The sequence below is a fragment of the Glycine soja genome, chromosome 4, assembly GCF_004193775.1.
Source record: "Glycine soja cultivar W05 chromosome 4, ASM419377v2, whole genome shotgun sequence".
NCBI classification, from domain to species: domain Eukaryota; kingdom Viridiplantae; phylum Streptophyta; class Magnoliopsida; order Fabales; family Fabaceae; genus Glycine; species Glycine soja.
This window is the reverse complement of record NC_041005.1, coordinates 29,077,958-29,105,162: the sequence shown is the minus strand read 5'-3', so window position 1 is coordinate 29,105,162 and position 27,205 is coordinate 29,077,958. Positions and strand designations below refer to the sequence as shown.

Here is a 27,205-nt window from a genome sequence, read left to right as displayed (position 1 = left end):
GAAGGCCCAAATGGAGAAGGACAAAGCTCCCGAGTGGAGAAGGATGAAGGCCCAGAGCCAGAGACACTATCAAGACTATTAATTGTTGCTGAAGGCCCAAACTAATTTGAAGGCCCAAGTTAAATATGTTTTTTAGTTATAATTTTTATTTATTGTAATTTTGGCCCAAACTATTTAGAAGGCCCATGTCTATTTTTATCTTTTGTTCAGATACACTATAAGTATTGGTTTTTGTTTTCAATAAAGAAACTTTTGGCATTTGATAAAATTTGGTGAGAGTTTCTCTCTGGGTTCCTTGTTGAACCAATTATCAGACTTATCAAGGTAATCCTTGTGGCGTCTACCCTGACTTATCTTCCTTCACCAGAAGTGGCATCTACCATGACTTATCTTCCCTCTTTGGAAGTGGCGTCATCCAGAACTCCATAGCCTGTATCAAACATTCCGCTCCTAATCAGGTTCACATCATACATTGATAAACTCTCTCCAAATTCATGTTAAAGAAGTTTTAGCGTGCTTATTGACCTGCATCAAGATTATGTGGAAAAACTTTTAATAGATAGCAAGTTGATGCAGGTACCATATCTTGCCATTATTACATTGTAGACTTATTGTTAACTTTTTCCTGTAGTCCCTGTTAGAGATAGAGGGAGCAACATGGATAACATGAAGGCTAAAGCTTGAAGCTTGGGGAAAAGCTTGAAGATGTTTTGTCTTTTATATGCCTAACTCGCTTGAGTGGCATTTATATTGGTTGTTATCTTGTATGTTGCATCTTAGTACATATCATATATGTTATGCATCTTTCATCATCATAGTAAGTGTGAAGAAAAGTTTCAAAGTTAGAAAGCTTTCTTCAAGAGGCAAAACCCTCTGTTTTAATCGATTACAGGATTGTCGTAATCGATTACAACAAATTGTTTGAAGCTTGGAGAGTTGAGTCTCGTATCAGTTTAATCGATTATAGTAGTCTCGTAATCGATTACACTGTTGTTTGAGACAATGACTGATTTATTCAAGAGTCTTTATTTTAATCGATTACCAAGTGGTTTAATTAATTAATTCTCTTTTGTTTAGTAGTTCAAAAGTGAACAAGAACACTTTAATTGATTACTTTGAGTATCTTATTGATTAAAATGTTCTTGAGTTATTTTCAGATGTTGGGAAGAACACTTTAATCGATTAAAAAGATAATCTAATTGATTACTTTGTAGATTTAATCGATTACAAGCGGTTATAACTATTTTCTCTATAAATAACCAGCTTGAGTTCCCTTCAAAATACATCAAGTGAATACTCAATATCTCGAAAATAACAAACAAGACTCTAAATAAGTTAAAGACCTCGAGCTATTACTAGTAAAAATAGAAGAGAAGAAAAGAGCTTTGTATAGTAACTCACAATTTCAAAATCATTTGATTGTGAAGTCTTTTTCTTAGAACTGAGTTGTGTCTCTTGAGTTCAAGAAGAACACCTCCTCAGTCAAGCAAGGTTTTATGGAAAAGATTGATAAGGTTGTATCTCTCTTTACTCTCGATTTTCGTGTATGATTTTACACATCTTTTTGTTTGTCCATGAATCGCTTAAAGCATGCTAGAATAAGTGTTCCTAGTTTGGGCTAAGAGTAGGGTTCTCTTAGGCTTATATTCACAAAGGACCCTAGTGTTGGGTGCCTAAGTCTCTTTCTTCGGGGTGAGAATTATAGATTAGCTGTGATTGTTTGTAAGGATTCTTGATGCATAGTAGAAATCTAATTCTGGTTTTGGATTAGATAACTGGATTAGCTTCTCTAGTAATAGAGAGTGAACCGGTATAAAAAGATTGTGTATTTCTTCTCTTGATCTGATCTTTTTCTCTCATTCAAGTATTAATCAAATTTTTTTAAAAAAGGTTCAAGATTTATCTTTGTAAAAGAAAGGATGTTAATGAAGGATCTTGTATAAGGATGGACTGATTAAGTATTGATTGAGTTTGGTTCATAAAGTTTTGTGATACGATCCATAAAGAAGTTTTTTTTGTAACTCTAGTTTTAAAAGTATGTTTTGTTTTGAAAATCAATTCACTCCCCTCTTGGTTTATTGAGTTCCATCATCTTTTTTCAGTCTCATATTTTTTCCTGATGGAAACTTCTTGATGCAATCCTCCCTAGGAAGGGACCAGTCACTAGAGCCATGAGCAAAAGGCTCCAAGAGGATTGGGCTAGAGCTGCTGAAGAAGGTCCTAGGGTTCACATGAACCTCAGGGTAGATTTCTGAGCTCATGGGCCAAGTTTGGGTCCAATTCTCTTTGTACATATTAGATTAGGATGTCATTATAATTGGTCCTTGTATTTAGGGCTCCATATTGTAGGTAGGGTATCCTAGAAATATAGGATTTTTCAGCCCTTGTATTTTAGGGCACCTAGACTAGTTTTTGTATTAGGGGTAGTTTTGTAATTTCACATGCACTAAGTGAATATTTGATGTGTGTGGTTGGAAATAAATTTAATTGAATTGGTAGAAGCCCAATCCAATTAAATTTTAGAGGGGGAGGTGAGCATTTGCTTACTACACCCCATTGCCACATCATATAGTCACACTTTGTGCATGTCCTTCATGCCTCATGACACCTAAGCACACTTAGTGGAGAATCTTGGAATTGATCTTGGATTAGTGGGCTGAACCATAACTAAAATTCACTAATCATAATTAGTGAAATTTTGGCTCCAAAGTTTGGCTCCACAAATTCAATTTCAAATTCAAGTGAAATTTGAATTGAAATTCAAATTTCCCTCCAATTTTGTGTGACACTTAGGCTATAAATAGAGGTAATGTGTGTGCATTTTTTTAAACTCTGATCATTTGAATATTAACCTCAGATTTCAAAGCTCTTTTGGAGCATAAAATTTCGTGCTCTTCTCTCCCTCTCCCTTCATTCATCTCCTTCTTCCTCCAAGCTCTTATCCATGACCTCCTATGGTGGTGAGCTTTTTCTAGACTCATCTTCTCCTTGAAGTGGCGTCTCCTCTCTCTCTTCCTTCTCCATTCCGTTGTCATTCATCTTCCAAGAAGCAAAGGAATCCATTGATGAAGAAGATCCTAGGCCTACAAGCTCCAATGGAGCTTACGTCACTTCTATACTTAAGTGTCAATTTTGGTAAGGGCCATAGTATGTTATTGTGCAATAGAATAAGTAATTAACAAAACAATGATTCTGGTAAGATGCTTAAAATGCTCCTAAAACAGTACCTAAGTTGTAAGGAAGTGTGCTTTGTTGAAGCAAAGTCATGTATCACATGTCAATTTTTCATTATTGTAAGCACACTTATAGCTCCATCTATTTCTCTTGTATGCCTTTTTTCTGCTAAATACGTCATTTAGTGTCCTTTTCTTCATGACCATAGTTGGTGATATACTAACCCTTAAGTTAAAAATAATTGATAGGCAATTGCAAAGTAATGAATATTAATATGGCCATCTTATATCATTTTTTTTTGTGATTGTCTTCTTTATTAACAATACTCTTTTCTAATTTTCTTGCTTGACTAATGATAAAATATTCTTTGAAAAATTTGTACTCATTCAAGCATAAAGCAATGGACTTTAAAAAGTCAAGGCAAAAGTTGCAGCTTTGCATGTTAGCTCTCAAGCAAGCCATGGAAGGGAGCAACAACATCATACCATACATTGGATATCAGCGGTAGTAGATCAATTATAAATCAAATATGATGCCTTGGTGGTGGGAGGAGTTGGGTTATAATGCGGGATGCAACAGGTGAGGTTATTGTTGTTGCTACAAATTTATGCCTTCCTCTTAGTTCTAAAAAATATTCCATACAACTGTGAAAAACCTACTATTTGTCTAGTTGCTTTTCACTTTTTAAATCTTCTTGGTTCATATATCTTTTGTTATAGGAAATGTTTATTTTCTTGTCTAGAAGAAGTCTGATATACAATTATTGGTTGATACCTTCTATATTTCTATCAATGGATTGTCCTGCATAAGTCATAAATGTGATCATACTTGCAACTTCTATTAAGGGTGTAGTCCATCAAGTGATTGTTGTAATAAGCTCCAAATGGTCAAATGATGTACCAACATTGAATATAACCACAATAGGGGTTACGAAGGGGTTTCATTTTCTCCAACTTTAAAGATCAAGTCATAGATGTTTGTTTTCTCAATCTCTTTTTTTTACAGGTTGAGGCTTTAACACAATTATTAGCATTCTTCTTCATATTTATAGATTTTTTAATGAACCAAAAAAAATTACACAAAAGAGAGACTAGAAAATGGAGATTTTGCTCATCTTATATGTTAAGGTGGGAAATGAATGAAGGTATAAATGCTTTGGGGTTATCTCTAGGGGATTGGACTTTTAAAATAGTCAATAGCTACTTTTGCTTAACATACATTTAGAATGGAATTTGAAAAGTGGAATTGTACATGTAAAGAAAATAGTTAGGAACCTTATTCTACTCTTTTTTCTTACTTTCATCTTAGTTTAATTTGTGTTTTTTTGTCAAATTTCAAAATTTGTTTTGATTGAAAGATGGTTTGAATATGTTTGTTGTTCTATAATGTGCTTTCTTTGTGCTTTGATTTGACTCATGCTTTTTTTGTTATATATGAACAGGAAGATGGTGTTGTCGAAGAGAAAAAGGACCACAAAACATATAAAGGAATGAAGTTGCAATGACTTTCCTAAACAATTTTGCTTTAAGCAATAAGCACAAAAATATATAAATAGAGTAACTATTGGGCATAGTTTCAAATTGAAATGAAGGTTCAACTTAATCCAATCCAAGTTTCAATAAAAAAAAAAAAAGTTGGCTAACTACATTGTCGGTGCAAAAGAGAGGTACTTTTGATTAAACATAAAAGGATATAGTCATTTGATATAGTCAAATGACATAATTATTTCTTGATTGATAAAACGCTTACAAAAGCCAAAGCCGATATGGGTTTTAGATGAAGATATCTCAAGTAAATATAATGTCTAGAAAATTGACATTCAAAGATCCTTTGCCTTGCAACTTTGGAAACAATCAACCTATACATTGGCCTTGACTATCAATAAATACATGATACGGTGAATTTAACTTTAATACCTAAATAAAAAACCAAAAGATAAAAATGAGCTAGTCATGAAAGCAAAGCCATATATCCTTAGATATGGAAAGCCATAATTAAATAGAAACATAATTTTAACATGCATTTGAATCATTTTAATAGGCTATCATTTGAATCAGTATCTCCCAAACAAAAGATAAAAATTAATGAATCATGTTTCTAATTTTAGGTTCTTAGCTATCAATAAAAATGCTACAGTATGTCCTTAGATATGGAAAAAGTAATTTGCAATATATTTTTGAATCTTTTTTATTGGATATATTATAATCATGTTTCTAATTTTAGGTTCTTGGCTATCAAGTAATTATGCTATATTTTAAAAAAAATTATTGAATATGTAAAAAATGAATTTACAAACCTTTGTATTGCACAAGTCCAAATCTAGTTAGAGGAAGAAGATAAAACTATAAAAGAAAATTGTTTACACAAGGATATCTTTCTACCAATAGTGTCATGTCAACAACTATAATTTCTTTGAAACATAGAAATCATTGAAGTAGGTATTATCTTTTAGTTCCTAACAAAGTATTCTTCATAGGCATGACCGAAAATGAAAACCTGAAAATAAATCAATTGAATAACAGTGAAAAGGTATAAAGAGATTAATCAACTAAAATGAAAAAAAAATAAGAAGACTCAATGACATAACATGATGGAGAAAGAAATTGTAATAAGGGCTATTATTCACTAAATAAATTATTTATACTACTAATAAGACATTTTTTTAAAAAAAAAAGAGAAAGTTTGAATATTCTAATCGTAAATATCACTCCTTATAAAAAAAAATCATAGATTATTGATTATTATATTGCATAAAATCAACATAGATATAAGATTTAATGATTTATTTGATTGATTAAAAAATCAGAATAAAAGTTTCCATTATTGAAGAATTGGAATTGCAAGGTCTAAATCATTGTGTATTTATTTATTATTTATAATCATTTATTATAAAAAATGTTAAAAAATAATTATAAATATAAAACAGTAATAAACTAAAATATTTGTTGAAGTTGTTTAAAATAATAATATAATATTGTACATATTATAGAGTGGATAGTAACTGCACCAAAAAAAATTAGTGAACTACACCAAGAAAAAAAAATAGTATGGATTAAAAGAATGGGGTGTAGAATCACGTAAAAAAACATAATATAATATTGCGTAATTATAAAATGGGTTAAAAGAGTCATGTTTTTAATAAAAAAAAATAATTATCATAATTATAAATCAAAATCCATTTAAGATTTCATGATTTAATTGACAAATTGAAACGAAATCTACTATTTTTTATAATATAATTGAATAGTATCCTAACAAAATGAAAAGCAAATATAATTTATTTACACAATAAAATAATATTTGTTTAATTCAATAATATCATTTAATAATTTTTTAGAAAATAAATATAAATTAGCATGTGACATCATCTCCTAGAATCAAATCTTTTATATATATATATATATATATATATATATATATATATATATATATATATATATATATATATATATAAAAAAACAGTGGATGATATATGATATTTATATGTTTTAGATTATATGACATTTATGATTTTAAAATACGAAGTAGAAAATGTAGTTTGTTGAATTTCTTAGAAAATATAAGGTAACACTCTTTATTTGTATTACTTTAACTAAGTATTAAATAAGAATAGTATTAAAAATATATTTAACGTAATCTTGATTTTATAAAATAACATCAATTTTAAAACATTTTTTTCTTTAAAATATCATATGATCTTAAACTGTGGAACAATAAAGTAGATAGATTGTATATTCAATATTCCATTTCAAGACTGCAACGCACTTGATCAGAAGCAGGGGTTGAGAAGGTCTCCTCATAGGTGAATCAAATCGTTTTGTATGATGTAGCCATTTTTTTCTCATCATTAATAAAATCAGCATCTTACCATAAAAAATGATAAAAGATTAAAAGGTCATTTAATTTAATTCTTTAAAAATGACTAAATTAGTTTTTAGTTTATACTTTATTTTTAAAAGATTAATGTCATTTATTACTACTATAAAATTTTCAACAGTTAAAATGAGATTTTATTCTTTATAATAATTACTTTTTAAAAAGAGGGAAAACTTTTTTATTTATTATTATCGGCCACTCACTGACTCGCATCATAATCATAGTGACAGCAACACCCACTAAGAATTTAAGTGGCATGTTTCTCCAATCTTGATTCGCCCACACACACCCCACTGCGAGTTTCACGCCAACATAGATAGATCCTTGCGCCGTTACACCACGCTTTCTTTTCCCTCTTCTCACTCCCACACTACCACCAACACGATGGAACCCAACAAGCACCACCAACAACACCAGAACAAGACCAAGAAAAAATGGTTCCTCCCACTCATCCTCTCTCTCCTCATCTCCACCTTCCTCATCCTCCTCTCCGTCTTCGTTTCCTCTAACTCACCCTCCCAGCGGCACCGCCGCGCCCCAGTTCCAAAAGAAGTGCCACATTTCGTTGAGTCCAAGCTGAAGGTAAGTCCCACATCGGCCAACCTGGTTCCGAGAATCGCGTATTTAATCTCTGGCTCAATGGGAGACGGTGAAAGCCTGAAAAGGACGCTGAAGGCTCTGTACCATCCGTGGAACCACTACGCGGTGCACTTGGACCTCGAGGCCTCTTCCAAGGAGAGGTTGGACCTCGCCGATTTCGTGAAGAACGAGCCTCTGTTTGAGAAATTCGGGAACGTTAGAACGGTGGTTAAGGCCAACTTGGTTACTTACAGAGGACCCACTATGGTCACTAATACCCTTCACGCCGCTGCTATTTTGTTGAACCAAGCTGGGGACTGGGATTGGTTCATTAATTTGAGTGCTTCTGATTATCCTTTGGTAACCCAAGATGGTAGGTGCCTCTCACTGACTCATCCCTCTTCGTGTCAAGTTTGTGTTTTGATGAGTCAGGGGATTTGGGTGCGTGGGTTAGTGGTTAATGATGTTTCCTTAACTTGCTTATTTTGGTCCTTAATGAGGTTGTTAATCATTACTACTTTATCTATCTTCTTTTTGCTAATTTTGCTCACTGCTAAATATAGTTTTTTTTAAGAAAGAAATATAAAATTAGTTTAATTTGTTCCCAATCCGTGTTTTACTAGTTTAATTAGTTTACTTGCTTGGTTGTCAAATAGTAGTTATTTTTGTCGGCAGACTCTCTGTCTCTCCCTCCCTCTCTGTGTAACGAAATAGGGGTTTTGGAGGGAACGGCTGAAAAAAGTTTAATAGAGATATGAACTAATCAGAAATCATTCGGCTTTCGGTTTTTAAAGTAGCTTTCATCATTGTCAATAAATTTATGATGTATAATCATCTGTGATTGAATAGATATATTTTTTTGTAAATAAATGGCAGTGTACTTTTTTTATACTGTGAATTTATTTTATTTGAATTCTTTTTTTCTTCCCTGATCGGAAGCATAACCATTTTATATTGTGCATTGCAGAATGCTAAATAATATTCGTCAAGAAATGTAAACTATGGAAGAATTTGATGGTTTGCTAATTATTGAAATTTCAAAATAGAGAGAGAGAAAAAAAAAAAAAAAAAACAAGAGAACCACGAACTATGTTGCCTAGTTTTCATTGTCGTTGACTAACTTTTTGCTACATTTCTTTTGCACAACAGATCTGCTGCATACGCTTTCGTCTATTCCCAGACACCTGAACTTCATTGAACACACCAGTGATATTGGTTGGAAGGTGTAAGTTGCCAACTCTTTTCTCCATTCTGTGCATTGCATGATTTTATGCATTTTAATGATATACGATTGTGTAAAGATATCAATGTACCCCTTCTTTACAAGCGATTCTTTACTCATTTGAATAGGTATCATAGAGCCAAGCCAGTTATAATTGATCCTGGCCTATATAGCGTGAATAAATCTGATGTATTTTGGGTATCACAGAAAAGAAATGTACCCACTGCTTATAAACTTTTTACAGGTGAGAAACACTATTTTACTTTCCTCCTACCTGTTCAAATTTTTAGCTCTTTCAAATTCAATAATGTTTAAGTACTATACAAGAATTCTAGCCCTTGAATAGATTAAAGACAATTTCAAAAACTCAGGAGTAAAGGAAATTTCTTGAACAAAGTCCAACACTGATAATGAAAAGTATGAAAGAGAAGACATTGACACTGATAGAATTGTAAATTCAGTAGTATATGTTGTTACAATAGTTTATGGCAAACCGAAAAAATTACTGGCTAAGTCACAGATAATGTCACTTTCTTTAAGACGTTTCGTGGCACTGCCAAAAATTGTGCAAGCAGACTATCAACCACGACGTCCCCAGGATAAAACAGCCCAGATCACTGTATAAGATTCCCACTGCACTGAGGGAACCTTTTCTAGAATTACACCCTCTTGTATGACTTGAAAAGTCACTCTAAAAGGCAACCGAGAAATGTGACTTAAAAAGTCACTCTTAAAACCAACCGAAAAATATGACTTACAAAGTCACTCTTAAAGGCAACCGAAAAATATGACTTACAAAGTCACTCTTAAAGGCAACCAAAATTTTAGAGCGACAGAAAGAAAGAGGGAGAAGTTTGCCGAAAATGCATCGACTGAAATATGAGAAGGAGAAAGAAAAGTTAAGGAAATGCTTCTCAACTGGGGCAAGGAAAAAAGAAGAAATGAGCTCTCTATATATATGGAGTGAAACACTATTCAAGTGTTTATCCTGAGCGATGTGGGACTTGAAGCTTTTTTTTCCTTTCTTTTTTTTCAAACTTTCATTTGTTCTAACAATCCCCCACTTGAAATTTGAAAAGAATATTTTCGAGGATTTCATAAAATTGTGCATAAACAAAGGTGTTATACAACTTGAACCTTTGCATAGTGAGTAAGATTCAGATTTTACTAGAGTGACTCGAAGTCTTGAACTCTATCTCCGACATCAAACCACACACAACCTTTTCATAGGTGTATTCTATAAAGCCCGTGCGTTAAAGGCCATGCATGTCTATCCCAGTATAGTGAACGCTCTAGAAATTTTTGCCCAAAATTTCATATGAAGCGGCCCCCACTTCAACATTCACATAGGTGAGTCGATCAAGAGTACTCCTGTAGCCTAGGTACTCCACTCAATGTAGAGCATAGATCTCATTAAGAATTATGAATTTTTTTCATAACTCATCCTCTTGTTACTTCAGGAATCATGCTGCTTTCACTTATAACAACATGTTCATCTCATATCATTTCATAACTTGTTATTACCCATTGAACCTAGTTCTTGGGATCTCCAGTCATATAGGTCGGGTTACCATCATGAATGATCATTGCAGTAAGGGCAATAGTCCCATTCTTTTAGAAGTGTTATGAACTTTCTCTCTAGCTAATCCTTTCGTCAAAGGATCTGCTAAATTATCATCAGTGCGTACGTGATCCACTCTAACAGCTCCTGTTGAGAGTAATTCTCTAACAGTGTTGTGCTTACGACGTATCTGTCGTTTCTTACCATTGTAATAACGGTTCTCAATTTTTGCAATAGCCGCGGTACTATCACAATGGATCAACACAGCTGGTATCGGTCTTTCCCATAAAGGAATCTCTGCAAGTAAGCTTCTTAGCCAACTTGTTTCCTCACTAGCAATTGCTAGTGCTATCATCTCAGATTCCATAGTGCACTGAGCTAAGATAGTTTGTTTCTTTGACTTCCAAGAAACAGCCCCAACAGCTATGCTATATATATAGCCGCTGGTTGCTTTGGAATCATCTGAGAGAGTGTTCCAATCTGCATCGCTGTATCCTTCAAGTACAGCGGGAAACCTTTTATAATGTAATCCAAGATTTATGGTTCTTTTAAGGTACCTCATTACCCTTTCAATAGCGTGCCAGTGCTCCATACTAGGTCTACTAGTAAACCTGCATAATAATCCCACAACATAGGCTATGTCGGGTCTAGTACAATCAGTGGCATACCTAAGGCTGCCAATGATACTTGCGTACTCAGTTTTTCGTATACCTTCACCAGTGTTCCTAAACAGTTTTACACTTGGATCATATGGTGTACTAGCAGGTTTACAGTCAAAGTAGTCATATTTCTTTAAGATCTTCTCAATGTAGTGAGATTGATCCAGAGAAATTCCCTCTTTTGACCTAATAATCTTAATACCAAGGATTATACTTGCTTCTCCAAGGTCTTTCATATCAAAGTTGTTACACAACAATGATTTCACATTGTTCACTACATGAATATTTGAACCTAATATGAGAAGGTCATCGACATATACACATATGATAGTGCAAATATTATTTACAGATTTGTAGTAAATGCATTTGTCACTTTCATTCACCTTAAACCCATTCGAGAATATTAAGTTATCAACTTTTCATGCCACTGCTTAGGTGCTTGTTTTAGGCCATACTAAGATTTATCTAACTTGCAGACTTTATCTTCTTGTCCATGAATCACAAACCCTTCAGGTTGTTCCATATAGATTTCCTCTTCCAATTCACCATTAGAAAAAGCAGTTTTAACATCCATTTGGTGTACCATTAGACTGTGAATAGCAGCAAGAGATATTAGCACCCAAATAGATGTTATTCTAGTGACTGGTGAAAAGGTGTCGAAGAAATCCACATTCTCTCTTTGCCTAAAACCCTTGGCTACAAGGCGAGCCTTGTATTTATCCACAGTACCATCAGGTTTTAGTTTCTTTTTCAAGATCCATTTACAACCAATTGGTTTGCAACCAGGATGCAAGTCTACTAAATGCCATGTCTTGTTAGATTCTAAAGAATCCATCTCATCATTAATGGCTTCTTGCCACAAGTCAGCATCCAAAGAAGACAAAGCTTCTTGGAGGTTTGATGGATCCTCCTCTAATGTATAAGCCATATAATCGGACCCATAATCTTTAGCAATTCTTGCTCTCTTACCTCTTCGAGGCTCTATATCTGGTTTTGGTTGTGCAAGATTTTCTACTAATAGTAGGAAGATAATTGGATGAAGTACCCCCACTATTCCTTAATTTAAAAGGAAATTTATTTTCATAAAAATCAGCATCATTTGACTCTATGATCACTTTTGCGTTTAGGTCATAAAACCTATACGCTTTGCTATTAATAGCATAACCAATGAACACACATTCATAGGCTCTACTTGCAAGTTTAACCCTCTTAGGATCTGGGATCCTTACATAGGCCAGACATCCCCAAGTTCTCAAATAAGACAAATTTGGTTGTCTTTTCTTTAATATCTCATAGGGAGATGTCTTGCTTTTTGATTTGAGGATTCTATTTAGCACATAACAAACAGTTAACAAAATTTCGCCCCACAAAAAAGATGTTGCACTAGAACTCAACATAGTAGCTACAACTAATTCTGTAAAAGTTTTGTTCTTTCTTTCAGCTTTACCGTTCATTTCAGGTGAATATGGAGCAGTCGTTTCATGTATGATTCCATGCAAATTATAAAACTCATTAAACAAACTGGAATCATACTCTGTGCCTCTATCACTTCGAAGTTTCTTAATTTTCTTATTGAATTGATTTTCAATTTCTGTTACAAATAACTTAAACATGTCAAGCGCTTCACTTTTATTTTTCATAAGATATACATATGTATAATCAGAGCAGTCATCAATAAAAGTGATAAAATATCGTTTTCCATTTCTGGTCAACGTTCCATCAAATTCACATATATCATAATGTATTAAATCCAATGGCTAAGATTCTTTAACTACTGATTTATGTGATTTCTTAGTTATTTTAGATTGACTGCAAAAAACACATTTTTCAAAGTGATTTGAAGATAGCTTTTGAATAAAACCTAAGTTACTCATATTAGATATGCAACGACTATTTATATGACAAAGTCTAGAATGCCAGATATTAAAATCACACAGCATGTAAGCAGAAGGAGAAACTTTATTAATATCAAGATTCAATTTGAACATGCCATCAGTGGTGTACTCTTTCCCTACAAATACCTCATTCTTGGTCAAAGTAAATAAATCAGCACCTATGGTCTGAGTAAACCCAGCCTTGTTTAAAAGAAAACCAGAAACCAGATTCTTTCTCATCTATGGAGTATGCATCACATCTTTGAGAATCAAAGTCTTTCCAGAGGTAAACTTCAGTTCAACATCTCCAGTTCTAGCAACAGTAGTGGTGTGGGAATCACCCAGCAACATTTTCTTATTTTCAACATTCGTGTATGTTTTAAACATAGCACGATCATAGCAGACATGGCGGGAGGCGCCAGTGTCTATCCACCATCCATTTGATCCTCCAATCATATTGATTTCTGTTATCACAGCTATGTATGGCTCTTGAGTCATGTTAGCTTGGGGAGCACCTGTCATTGAAGGATTTCTGCATTTACGTGCCATATGTCCCGGTTTGCCACAATTGTAGCAGAGGAATGGCTCACCGGGATTATTCTTGGCAGGTGGATGTTGTCTAGCATGTTGGACCCTTGGGGGGTTCTTGTTGCGGTTGGAGGTATTGCTCACATTGCGGTTCTGATTCTTAAAGTTTTTGCCAATGGGCTTCAGAACTGCACCTGTGTTCTTCCTTTTAGTGTTGTTGTGAGACACAACCAACACTTCATCTTTCTGATCTTGTCTGCGTGCCTCTTCCTCAATGCGCAGACGTGTGATCAGAGACTCCAAAGAGAATTCTTTGGTCTTGTGTCTGAGAAGGTTTTTGAAATCCTTCCAGCCAGGAGGCAATTTGTCTATGATAACAACAACCTGAAATTGCTCATCCAATGTCATACCCTCTGATATGATATCATGAGCAATTTTTTGTATCTTATGGGATTGAGACTCTACTGATTTATCATCAGTCATTTGATACTTGAGGTAGCGGCTAACAACATTCTTTTTAGTCCCAGCTTCCTCAGTATCATACTTCTTTTCCAAAGCCAGCCAAACTAATTTGGCAGACTTATATGGGCTATAATAATCATAAAGATCATCAGTTAACCCATTCAGAATGAAATTCTTGCATAGATAATCATTTTCATTCTAGAGAACTAATTCCATAGTCATTTTATCCTTCACTTCCTTCTCAACATTCTCAAGTACCACCGGAATATCAGTGTTCAAAACATAGGCAACTTTTCTCATAGTTAAATAAAACATCATCTTTTGTTGCCAACGTTTGAAATGATACCCTTCAAACCTAAAAGGTTTGTTGAGGTCATTCCTGTTCGAGCCAGTAATATCTACGATAGCCATAGTAGAACCGAAAACGTCTTAAAATTGTTGTTACAATAGTTTATGGCAAACCGAAAAAATTACTGGCTAAGTCACGAACAATGTCGCTTTCTTTAAGACGTTTCGTGGCACTGCCAAAAATTGTGCAAGCAGACTATCAACCACGACGTCCCCAGGATAAAACAGCCCAGATCACTATATAAGATTCTCACTGCACTGAGGGAACCTTTTCTAGAATTACACCCTCTTGTATGACTTGAAAATTCACTCTAAAAGGCAACCGAGAAATGTGACTTAAAAAATCACTCTTAAAACCAACCGAAAAATATGACTTACAAAGTCACTCTTAAAGGCAACCGAAAAATATGACTTACAAAGTCACTCTTAAAGGCAACCAAAATTTTAGAGCGACGGAAAGAAAGAGGGAGAAGTTTGCCGGAAATGCATCGGCTGAAATATGGGAGGGAGAAAGAAAAGTTAATGAAATGTTTCTCAACTGGGGCAAGGAAAAAAGAAGAAATGAGCTCTCTATATATAGGGAGTGAAATACTATTCAAGTGTTTATCCTGAACGATGTGGAACTTGAAGCTTTTTTTTTTTTTTTTTTTTCTTTTCTTTTTTTTCAAACTTTCATTTGTTCTAACAGTATATAATATGTTTCCATTGCTGGTTGGTAATCTTACTACAGCCTTTGGCAAGCTTCCCTTATTAACTGTGTATTCAATCCTCATAAATTCCTTTTATTCACATTTCTTAATTAGGTTAATTGCATATGTTCAAACTCGTGTAATTTCTCAGTTTCACTTCACTTAACTTTATATATATATATATATATATATATATATATATATATATATATATATATATATATATATATATGAAGGCGTTTACAACTAACTAGTTGCAAGGTATCACAGTTTATGCCGATAAAAAAACAAATCACATACAGTTTATGGAATATGACACAAATAACTGTCCATAACTAAATGACTTTGACTTAAAATGAAAGAAAATAACTTTAAATTGGTACGTCCCAGTTTCATGTTATCAGAGTTGTTAAATATTGATTCTTGATTTTGCTTAGGTTCTGCCTGGATGATGCTCTCTCGCCCATTTATTGAATACTGTATATGGGGTTGGGACAACTTACCCAGAATAGTCTTGATGTATTACGCCAACTTTCTGTCTTCCCCCGAAGGGTATTTTCACACAGTCATCTGCAATGCCGAGGAGTTTCGTAACACTACCGTTAATCATGACCTCCACTTCATATCATGGGACAACCCTCCTAAACAACACCCACATTTTCTTACAGTTAATGACTACCAGAGAATGGTGGACAGCAATGCTCCATTTGCTAGGAAATTTGGCAGGAATGAACCAGTCTTGGACAAGATTGATACTGAACTCTTGGGACAAAATGCAGATGGTTATGTTCCTGGCAGGTGGTTCAGTCAGGCAAATTCAAGCATCACTAAACAGTACTCCGGCATAAGAAATATCACTGACCTAAGGCCTGGCCCAGGAGCTGAAAGGCTTGGACACCTTATAAATGGTTTATTATCAGCAGAAAATTTTCAGGCAAATCGGTGTTTTTGACACCTGAGTTTGGAATGCCAATTATGCTCATTGCTGCCCTTCCATCATCCAACAGCTGAAAGGCAAAGAATGCATTTTATCAGTTGATGCCCAAGGTTGCTATGAGATCAAACATGAAATATGAGTAACAGAAGGGAAAACAGAAATGGCTACCTATGACTTGATGTTCTACATGAAATTTATAACAGGATCACAAGTATCAAAATCTATCGGCTGGTTCACACAAATAATTAAACTATACCGGATGACAAGTCATCGATGCAACTGTTGTTCTCTGTATGAGATTTATAACAAATATGGAATTCAATTACGTAACACACGGGCAAGATGCTTATTAGGATGGAACTGAAATAAGCCATGATAAAATATTCTCAACAATCTTTATGCAATGCCATGTTAGCTTCAGCATATCCTGTGTATTCTTTCATTCCTTTCCTTTTTTTGTTTTTTTTTTCCTCGTGGAGCTACTGCCCTCATAAATTCACCACTAAAGTAGCAACAATTTATATATTCTTTTCTTTTCTGTTTTCCATAGGTTCTTTGATAGCGACAGCGCTGTTTCTATCATTCTTGCAGATACGTATTAAGCGACTTTAAGGAGGGAAAATCACGCTGTCACAGTAACTTTCCCTCATTTTAAGCCATTAGATCAATCTCACCATTCAGACTTTGCCACCTGTTGTAAAAGAAACTTTTGTAGGGATGTAAAACCACTAGAAATTTCTGACGACTACCTAACCATCAGAAATTTTCTATGGTGGAAACAACACAGAAAAGAGAAGGCAATTTTAAAATACCTGTTTTTTATTTTAAAAAAAATCTTCTCAAACAAGTGGCAAATTCTTAGTTATTTGTTAAATTGATCTAATGGACTAAAATCTGGGAAAGTCACTGAATCCATTTCTAGGTTCTCGTACATAACTATAATTATGCCAAAGCATGTAAGAAAACAATTTAGCAGTAAACAATAACTTATACCCATTAGAAGCGCTCTAAAGTCCCCATCTTGAGAATGGAATTGAGCATTTTGCACATTTCCTGTGCTTGTGAATGAGAATGATCATCTGCAAGAAATTCTTCAACTTCATTATCCACCTCTATTATGCTGCATCCGGGCTTCTTTTTCATCCTACTCCTAACTTTGTTTGCCTCCGCATCCAACCCAGCTTCTCTATTTATATTGTGAGTAAGAACATGAGTACCACAGTCAGTGACCCCCATATCAACCAGCTTTTTCCACTGCCTATTCCCAACACGAATATTCTTATGAATTCTACACGCATTCAGAAGAGCACCCCACACATTAGCATCGCCAGCTGCGAGTCCACCCATCTTCTCCTCCATAAATTTCTCAGCTTCCTCCACCATGCCAGCTCTTGACAAAAGGTTAATTACACAAGCATAATGCTCCATTCGTGGTGCAACTCCATACGTGCCTCTCATTTCTTCAAACAACCAAAGACCCTGCTGAACCATCTTAGCATGAGTACAAGCAGTGAGAACAGCCACAAACATAGTCTCGTTCGGCTTGGTCCCAGAAGCATCCATTTGGTGAAACAACTCAAGCGATTTCCCTGCATCGCCATTCAACACCACGCCAGAAATCATAGCATTCCATGTGCCAGCATCCTTGTCAACATTGCTCTCAAAAACAGATAAAGCAGATTCCACACATCCACATTTCGAATACATGTCCACCAAAGCTGTCGCCATAATCGGATTGGATTCAAGACCGAATCACCTGGCATAGGAATGCACCAAAAGTCGCAGCGTGAGCGCACCAAGGTGCGCACGCGCAGTGAGTACGGAATGTAGACTCGTTCGGCTATGTTCCCTCGTTCTGCATCTCTGCAAACAAAGCCAGCACTTCCTTGAAGTCACTGACCCGAGAATATGCTGCCATCACAGCACTCCACGAGACAGCGTTTCTCAGGCATTTTCTCAAACACCTGTCTAGCACTTTCTACGTTCCCCATTTTCCCAGAACCCTCAACCATCGCAGTCCCCAAAACGACATCTTTATTTGCCGTTTTATCGAACAACACTCTTGCCGTGTCCACCTCACGAGAAACAAAGTAAAACTCAATAAACGCGCTCACCACGTAAGGGTCGTCACGGATCCCGAACTTACGACATGACCGTGCACCAAACGACCAACAACGTTCGAAGAAGAAGAAGAAAGAAGCGCAATGCAGGCTTTGATTAAAGGTGGGAACGTGTAGTGGTTAACGGCGACGCCGTTTTGGACCATGGTCAAGTAGCAGGACACGGCGTGGAGGGGTGACCGGCATTGGAGGTAGCCTCGGATCATGGTGTTGTTAATGAGGTGGCGGAAGACGGAACAAGCGTAGGAGAAGAACGACGCGTCGCTGGAGGTGCAACAAACAAACAACAATAATGAGAATATTAACAATAATGATAATAATAACTATAATAATAATAAAATCGTTGTTCAATATACTTCAGGTAGTAAAAATTTTAAAAAAGAAGTTTAAGTAATGGTGAACCAGTCGGATCCAATTAAGGTTTGAGAGACTAAGTTCATATTCATGAAAGAACTGATAACTTTTAACATTTAATCAGGGGAGACTAACTTTATTATTCTTAATTGAACAAAAATAATTAAATTTGTCCAAATTAAAAATAAAATTTGATTTAATAAATAGTTCAATATATGTTTCATCCAAATTCAAATGAAATTGAGTTTTTTAAAGCAATATAAAAGTTCTTATAGATTCAATACCAATCCAAACAAGATACATACCGCATTATTAATTTTCAATCTTTGGATTGAAAAACACTAATTGTAAACGCATTGATTAAACATTAGTAATAAGTCTTATCAAACAAGATTGTCTTTGAACACTTCATTACTCACATATAAAACTTATATGATGATTAATGTGATCAAATAATGATTATCTTTGAAAATTTCATTATTCACGTGGAAGATCACACTATTCATAATCATCATATGTTTACCATCGCAAGCATGTAATTATTCTATCAAATTGTGTCTTCCTTTGGGTCAAACACAATTCTACCATCGCAAGCATGTAATTATTCTACCAAATTGCATCTTCCTTTGGGTCGAACACAATTCGAAGAAATCATTTCATGCAACATCTATGTAAATTCAATAAAATTAACTTATTCAACAAAGGTTACTATGACAACATGTTATTTTAATCAATTTAACCAAAAAATACAAGACAATTTAATATAATAATTGCGAGATCTTAAAATTACACAACTTTCACATATAACTAAGTTATATAAAAATATACATAACAGATCGTGCAAATATTTTGCACACAACATTAATTCTAGTTTTTGGACAAAGAAATTAATATGTAATTGATACTCTCAACGCAATGATCAAATATTAACAATAAATTCGATCAAATAATAACATTTCTTTGGACCGACTATTATTCACATGAAAATACCTTATAATTGTCACACATTTATCATCACAGATACAATATTATTTGACCAAATTGTGTCTTCCTTTATGCCGAACACAATTTGTATAAATAATTTTATTAAAAAATCTATGTAATTTTAATCAAATCAATTTTTGCAATAGGGATTGCTTTGACAATATATATCGTATCAATCAATTTAATTAAAAAATACTATATATGCAAATAAACGAGAAGGATATATTACTGCTAAAGGAAGACACCATGCAACTTACCTCAGACACTCTTTCTTCATGGGTCGACTTCTTGTAGGAGTAGCAAGTAAATTCTCCATCTTTCTTTTGCTAAGAGCACCCTTAGTTTTCTTTTTTTTTTCTTATTCTGAGATGTCAAACTTAAATGAGCACTTTCATATCTATCTTTCTGCATCCTCTCTTTCTCTTGCTCACAATGAGATATAAACTCATTAAGAGACCAGGTGCTATAGCTCACTTTAAATTACCCAAAGTGTGCAAGAAGTGAGATCAAAACTAAATGAACGACCAGGTCTTCACCAAACTCTAGCTTAAGTGCACTTAGTTTTGATGGCAAATTAGACATTTTCATTATGTACTCCCTTATATCACTTTTTCTCTTTTTATTTAACAAAAATAAATAAATAAAACAAAAAACTGCATGCACATAAAACTTCCTCAAATATATATATATATATATATATATATATATATATATATATATATATATATAAGAAGCGATATGAACTGTAGCAATGGAGAGAAGTCATTTACAAAACCAAATAATGATTCCAAAAAACAAAATACACTTGAATTCAAATCAAATATTCAATATGGCAATATCTGAATTTATCGAAAATTAATGTGTTGTTTTAAAAAAAATTTGGGTTCATATAATCAAAGCAATCTAGGTATATTTAGAATCAAATAATTTTAAATTCCAATAATCTAACAGTAATGGTGGTTATGATTCCACTTTTTGGAATTTTAGGGGATTCTTATAAAATACTAGTAACCATCAGGAATGTAACGATCCGCCTCGTGCTACGATATCACCACTCTAAAACACGAGGATTTCAAATTTTAAATGAAAACTCCGTTAATTTGCTTATGAAAAATAAAAGTAATTTTTGTCTCAACATACATTCACCAAACAACACACCATTACTTAAGTGAATTTATATATATATATATATATATATATATATATATATATATATATATATATATATATGAATAGTAACTCAATACATGTCATACATATAATGGAAATTAAATTTGTTCATACATATAATTAAATCAGTGATTTACATCTTTAATCCAACAAAAGAATCATGGAGCCAACTATGGAGGAGTTGATTAACAAAACACAACTCTCTCCCCAAAATAATCCCAACGTCATCACGTCGGCTTAGAGGCTCCACACAGAGTCTCACTTCATGCACCCTATTGCTGTCATTCTGCTCCCACGAATAAAGTTCACGATCATCACAAGTATCAACCACACGATACAAAATTGCAAGGGTGAGTTCATTATAAAAAGAATTAATACAAATACCAAATAATCACAATTAGAAGAAAAACATTAACAATTATCATAAGCATACACAAACATTTATTAGTCCAACACACATACAACAAACAATCATCATCAATCCATCGTTCCAATCAATCATGTTCAGTATGATGTAGGCACCTGACCTCAACTCTCAAATGCAATGTGGTACCATCTCGAAGGAAATAGCCTAAGCGTGTCCACACGACACCTCACTTAGGGAAACAATGTAGTAAGTGTCGAGGTCACCCTGTCGTACACCATAACTCCCCCCCCCCCCCAATGGTGATCAGCCTGGGCCACAAGGGGGTTCCCAAACCGAGTGACACATCCCCTAGTACAAGTAGTCCTCCTCACAAGGAACTACAAGTACTTACTAGTAAATTTTATACTATTTCCCATGTTATATGAGGCATGAAACATGGGCACCATCAAGTACAATGATCATGGATGAATTAAAGATCCTAAGCATCCCCTCAGAGATGCTTAAACTCTTTAACCACTCTATTTTCCCCCACCTAAGACATCCAACAAGGTTAACGCACCCCCCATGAACATACACAACATACAACATATGAACGTGGGCACTATCAAGTACAATGACCATGGATGAATCAAAGATCCTAAGCCATCCCCTCAGAGATGCTTAAACTCTTTAACCACTCTATTTTCCCCCACCAAGGACATCCGACAAGGTCAATGCACCCCCCAACGAACATACACAACATCCAATGTATGAAACATGGGCACCATCAAGTACGCTGATCATGGTTGAATTAAAGATCCTAAGACATCCCCTCAGAGATGCTTAAACTCTTTAACCACTCTATTTTCCCACACCAGGGACATCCGATAAGGTCAATGCACCCCCTATAAACATACACAACATGCATCATCTCAATGCATTTCCAATATCATCAACAGTTCATTTCAATATCACTCTCAACATCAACATCTTCTCATCTCAATGACATTATCAACAACAGCAACATCATTTCATATTAACATAATCATCAATAATAACATCAATTCATGTTGACATGATCATCATTAACAATGTCATCTCAAATCAATATCATAATAAGTATCAACATCACCACATATCAATTAAAGTCATCAATAGCAACATCAACAATAAGTCGCATTCCGCATATACATGTATCTTTCATGCCTGAGATTCACACTTCTCAAGTCTTTAGACAACACAAGTTTAATAAAGACAATAATGTTATTCATCACAATAGATATATCGCATCCCATTTGTCAAAAACATTGTTTTCTAAGAAAAATCAGCATGCAACAGGGACAAACATATATTCCCATAGTTAGGTTCCCTGACCCCAACTATGGTATCAAAAACGCTAAATTATAATAAACTCCCCTCGCCTATCGTGATCTCTCCTTCAGTTCCTCTTTGCGTCGCTCTAAGGTCTCTCTCTTGTTCACGTTCGTAAGTCCAAACGCAAGGTTTTATATGCCAAATTGAAGGAAATTCAAGATAGATTTCAGAAACAAGGTCAATGACGACATTCGGGGTCAAATACCCCTGTCAAAACATAAAGGGTTGAGGGGTGTTTCAGATTCTATAAAATGGAAACATCATTTTGAAATTCCGATCATGCCAATTTGACCGGGGTTCAATGAAGGCCACAAAAATAACATCAATGTTATAAAAAGATAATTTTTACAATGTCTCATTCTCTAGGGTTTTTGAAAGGAAGTGTAAAAACACCCAATTACAGTACTAAACACATAAGAGACACTAACAAGAACTCAAACTAATTAGGAGAAAGGCTTAGAAGTCAATATTACCTCAGAGAAGCTTCAAAATGGAGGATTGAGGGATTTTCTCCACCGAATCCTTGAGGAGGATTATGAGAATTCCGCTCTGATTAAAGTGTTCCTCTTGGTGTGGGGGTTCTGCGGTAAGCAATGGTGGCTCGCGGCAGCCACCAGTGGTCGTGGGTGGTGGAAAATGAGGTGTTAGGGTTTGGGTGGCATTTTGGAGAAGAGGAGAGTGAAAAATCATGTTTTTCTCGTTGAGATATGTATTTATAAACTGCAGATTTCGCTTAGCGAGCCCGTCTCGCTAAGTCGAAGTCCACTTCTTGCGTTTAGCGCGAAAATTTAGGCTTAGCGCAGCCCCCTCTGCACTAGGGCTCACTTAGCGCGCTCTTCTTGCTTAGCTAGATATCAAACGTTCAAATTTTCCAAATCCCAATGGTCAGACTATAGAAACATGCCTTAGGAAGTTTTAGACGAAATTCGAAGATGATCCAATGGTTAACGAATCCGGTATCGCGATTTTACGTAACTAGGTTTAGGTAAAATCTAAAATCTCATAATTTCAACTTACCTCAACAAAACTCCACATAACTCAACATCCACATCAAGAAATTCACACATGACTAATTGAAGGCATACTTCAACTCATTCAAGTCAATCATATAGTCAAATAACACAATAAATACAATTAAACATCGATTTATAACTAGTAATATTTCAGGGTGTTACAAAGAACACATTACGTTAGATTATCAATAAGAGATTTAGGAATACTAGGATCCATAATGATTGATCAAACAAATGCAGTAGAATTGGAATCTGTAGGTGATTTATGATTTATGTTTTATTCTTAGGATCTGTTACAAAATGTTGTAGAGACAACGGATAATCGATTAACAGCGTAGCCGGTGACTTCATAGTTCTTCCTCAATCAAAACTTCTTTATTCCTTGATAGGACCTTCGTAACTCTTTAGATGGGGAGAAGAGAAACTATGTGTAATAACTTGGTATATTGGGGACCATAGCCTTCTTATAGCGTGTTAACATAATAGGATTCCCATTATCCCCTAATGGGCTAACACTAATATCTACACATTTAAGTCCATATCATCTAATTTAGTTGTCTAATGGACTCACTTAATTTAATCACATAAAATAAATCCCACTAATGATAAATAGCTAATATAATTGTCTTATAATTAACCCACAATAATTATTGGAATAGAAAATTCTAACTGTATATTGGGGCATTCCTTCATCACTCTTATGTTAAATTTATAATTTTCTTTCCAATGTTATCCCTTTTGAAGAGTCCAACAAAAGAAGAAGGGATGTTTTCCAGGCCCGATGAAATGTCTTCAATCTCCTTTAACTTTCATGAGAATGGAGACATCTTGCGAAACAACTTAAAACTTTTGTGAAGGCAGCGCCATCAAGGGATTTCATAGAAGAAATTCAAATTATTTTATTGTGGTCTCCCCCTTTGGGAGACTTAGTGGTGGTCAATTGAGATGGAGCTCAGTGGCAGCTTGGGTTGGCCTTATGAGGAATAATGTTGTTGATTTTATGGGAGGATTAGCTTGTAACTTGGGTGGTAGTTCAGTCCTTCAACGTGAGTTATGGGCCCATGTTCTATAACATTCAACTGGCTAAGAAGCGTGTGCTTTACAAGGTGGAGATTCAATCAGACTACAGAGAAGCAACATATTTAGTGATTGAAGATTGTGATGAACTAAATGACAACTTCTTCATCGTTCGAGCTATCAAGGAGGCTATTGGTCCTCAAATGCACATATCTTTTAAACACATTTTTAGAGAAGGGAATGTAGTAGCTAATGTTATGGCCAAATTTGGCCTTTCCATGAGCCAGGGGATTTTGTTCTTTGTTGATCCCTCGAGTTTGTAATGCCTTTACTTCATGTAGATATTGCAAATTTTTAGCTAGTGTTCCTGTGTAGTTTCTTTGTTAGGGGCTTTTAGCCACTTGTAGTAAGAAATAGGCATGGTAATGAGGCTCAGGTTCAGGTTTTCTCCGACAACTAAAGTCGGGTTCGAGGATGGGATTATTAATACCCGTCCCGAACCCGTCCCACTAATAATTAATTTAAAAAATGTCCCTACATATATATAACATACTAAAACTTGAAACTATTGGATTGAATTTTATGCTATTGTAGGATTAGATTTTATGTTGTCATGTACAATCTAAAAATATGTTGTGGTTGCTATTCAAAATTCTATTTTTCATTCTATGAAAAAAAAATTATAAGATTTTAAAAGCATGTCGAGAGTGAGGTGGGACGGGGAAAACTCGACCCCGTCGGGGGCGGGGATGAGGGGTAAATCTACAGCCCCATTGGATTTCGGGGGCGGGGGCGGGGAGAAATGGCGAATCGGGGACAAGGTAAGCAAAATCCAACCCCAACCCACCTCGTTGCCATGCCTAATCAGGAAAAAAAATATAATTTAATTTTTAACTTGGAATGAAACATGCATTAGAAAAAACATAGAATGAAACATGTTTCATATTAGACTAATAGTTAAAAATAGATTTTGAGTTAAATGTATTAAATTACATACTTTTTAGAATTATTTTTTTAAAAAAATCTTTTTATTTAATTTATTTGTTATTTTAATGTTTATCAAATTAATTGAGATCATATCACGGACTTGAATTAAACAAAATTCAATTTAAATCAAATCGATTAAAATTGATTGAAAGAAATAAAAGAATGTCACCAATCCTATCCAAATCGACCAATGCCCATCCCTTTATAGTAAGGCTATTGGTACCCAAAAACTCTAATTTGCATTTATTAGAATAATAAAATGAAATAAATGCGACATTAATATTTTTTTGTTAAATAATTATTTAAATACATAAATTCTAGTAAATAATTATTTAATAAATAATAAACTTAAAAATACTTATTATTAATTTTATGGATAAAATTAGATATATGATCTATTACTAAATTTTTTTAAGCAAATATTAACACAATTATACTTTTCTTACCTATTTTCTTTTATTAATATTTTAATTTTTAATTTTTTTTATATATACACAAAGTTTCTAAGGAGGTGGCTTGCTCCCCTTGTTCCGTCCGTGAATGAGACATGCTAATAATCTGATTTTTTTATATAAAAAAAGCCAAAAGAAATATATTAATCATAAAATATCAATACTGGTACAAGGTGGACCGGTAACAACAACAAAAGAGCACAATAACGGGTTCCCATCAGCTATTTCCATTACCCACCTCACCCTCCTAAAAACTGAAAACACCAAGCCCCTGAAACAAAAAAACGAAAACGAAAACTTGCAGCAAATAGAACATGTTGCTGCCACATTCAGCCCCCCAAAAATTATACAGCAACATATAACCAAACAAACACGTAACTAGAGTGCTGCAGAAGAAGCACCAATGCGCTCCATCGGATTTGTTATCCAATCCAAAATTATTTATGATTTTTTTTATGATTTATATAATAAATATTTTCAATTCCTTAATCATTTAGCTAAGACACTGGTTAGCCAGATTCATAAAAATAAAATGGAACTTACACCTAATAACTTAACTACTTTACGAGCAACGCAAGGACAATGATTCAATGTCCTTTTCCCTTGCGGTGGCATTTCAGTGATGTATGGCTATCTTTTCACATATCAGATGTACTTAGCACAAGTATTTTTCGTTAATTTTATTTTTTTTTATTGAATAATAAATTTTCTTTCAATTCATGAAATACAACAATTAAGAAGGAAAAATATATGTGGACACTCCAAATACAATTTAACACCTAGAGAGAGGAAAAAAAAAGAAAAAAAAATAAAAATATAATTAGTGATACAATGTGATAAAAAAAATTAACATAAATTGAGTCATATTAATAGGATGTTTAAATTAATAGTGTGTTTAAATATGGTGCTCATGTTGGAAATGAAATATTCACAATTCTAGAAATTTATCAAACAAACATATGTAAAATATGATGCAAGTGACAAGTGTCAAAATGGAACATAACAACACTATATATTGTGTGAGGACTTGGTAAAAATAAGTCAGACCTATTTAATTTGAAATATTCACAATTCTAGAAATTTATCAAACAAACATAAATGTAAAATATGATGCAAGTGACAAGTGTCAAAATGGAACATAACAACACTATATATTGTGTGAGGACTTGGGTAAAAATAAGTCAGACCTATTTAATTGTTACAAAGTTTTTTTAAGCTTTAATTTGATTTGTTTAAAAGTTTAATCTAACTTAAAAGTGTATTTCTGTGACCTATTTTTATAGAAAAACCAATAAACAAGCCAATAGACATATAGGTTAATTAGACCAACAAGACTAAAAAGACCAACTAGCCTTGCTCATTACATACATTATTTTTATTATAAAAGTTATTATTAATATTAATACTTATATAAATTAAAATAATATTATATTTATGTAATATGTAATATATAAAAAAATATAAAATATTATATAAATA

The 27,205-nt window shown here is 34.0% G+C and overlaps 2 protein-coding genes across 2 annotated transcripts; one reads left to right on the top strand and one right to left on the bottom strand.

Annotated features, from left to right (window-relative positions):
* The first annotated feature begins 7,294 nt into the window (after positions 1-7,294).
* Positions 7,295-16,332, top strand: LOC114409579 (beta-glucuronosyltransferase GlcAT14B-like). Its single transcript, XM_028373082.1, has 4 exons — positions 7,295-8,002; positions 8,779-8,854; positions 8,980-9,095; positions 15,410-16,332. Exons 1-4 carry the CDS (start codon positions 7,435-7,437, stop codon positions 15,922-15,924), a joined length of 1,275 nt encoding a protein of 424 aa, XP_028228883.1. The 5' UTR covers positions 7,295-7,434; the 3' UTR covers positions 15,925-16,332.
* LOC114409580 (pentatricopeptide repeat-containing protein At2g03880, mitochondrial-like) lies at positions 15,227-18,444 on the bottom strand. Its single transcript, XM_028373083.1, has 2 exons — positions 16,903-18,444; positions 15,227-15,979 (listed from the first exon to the last, which is right to left on the bottom strand). The coding sequence occupies exon 1, from the start codon at positions 17,635-17,637 to the stop codon at positions 16,906-16,908; it is 732 nt and encodes a 243-aa protein (XP_028228884.1). The 5' UTR covers positions 17,638-18,444; the 3' UTR covers positions 15,227-15,979; positions 16,903-16,905.
* Between the last annotated feature and the right edge of the window lie 8,761 nt (positions 18,445-27,205).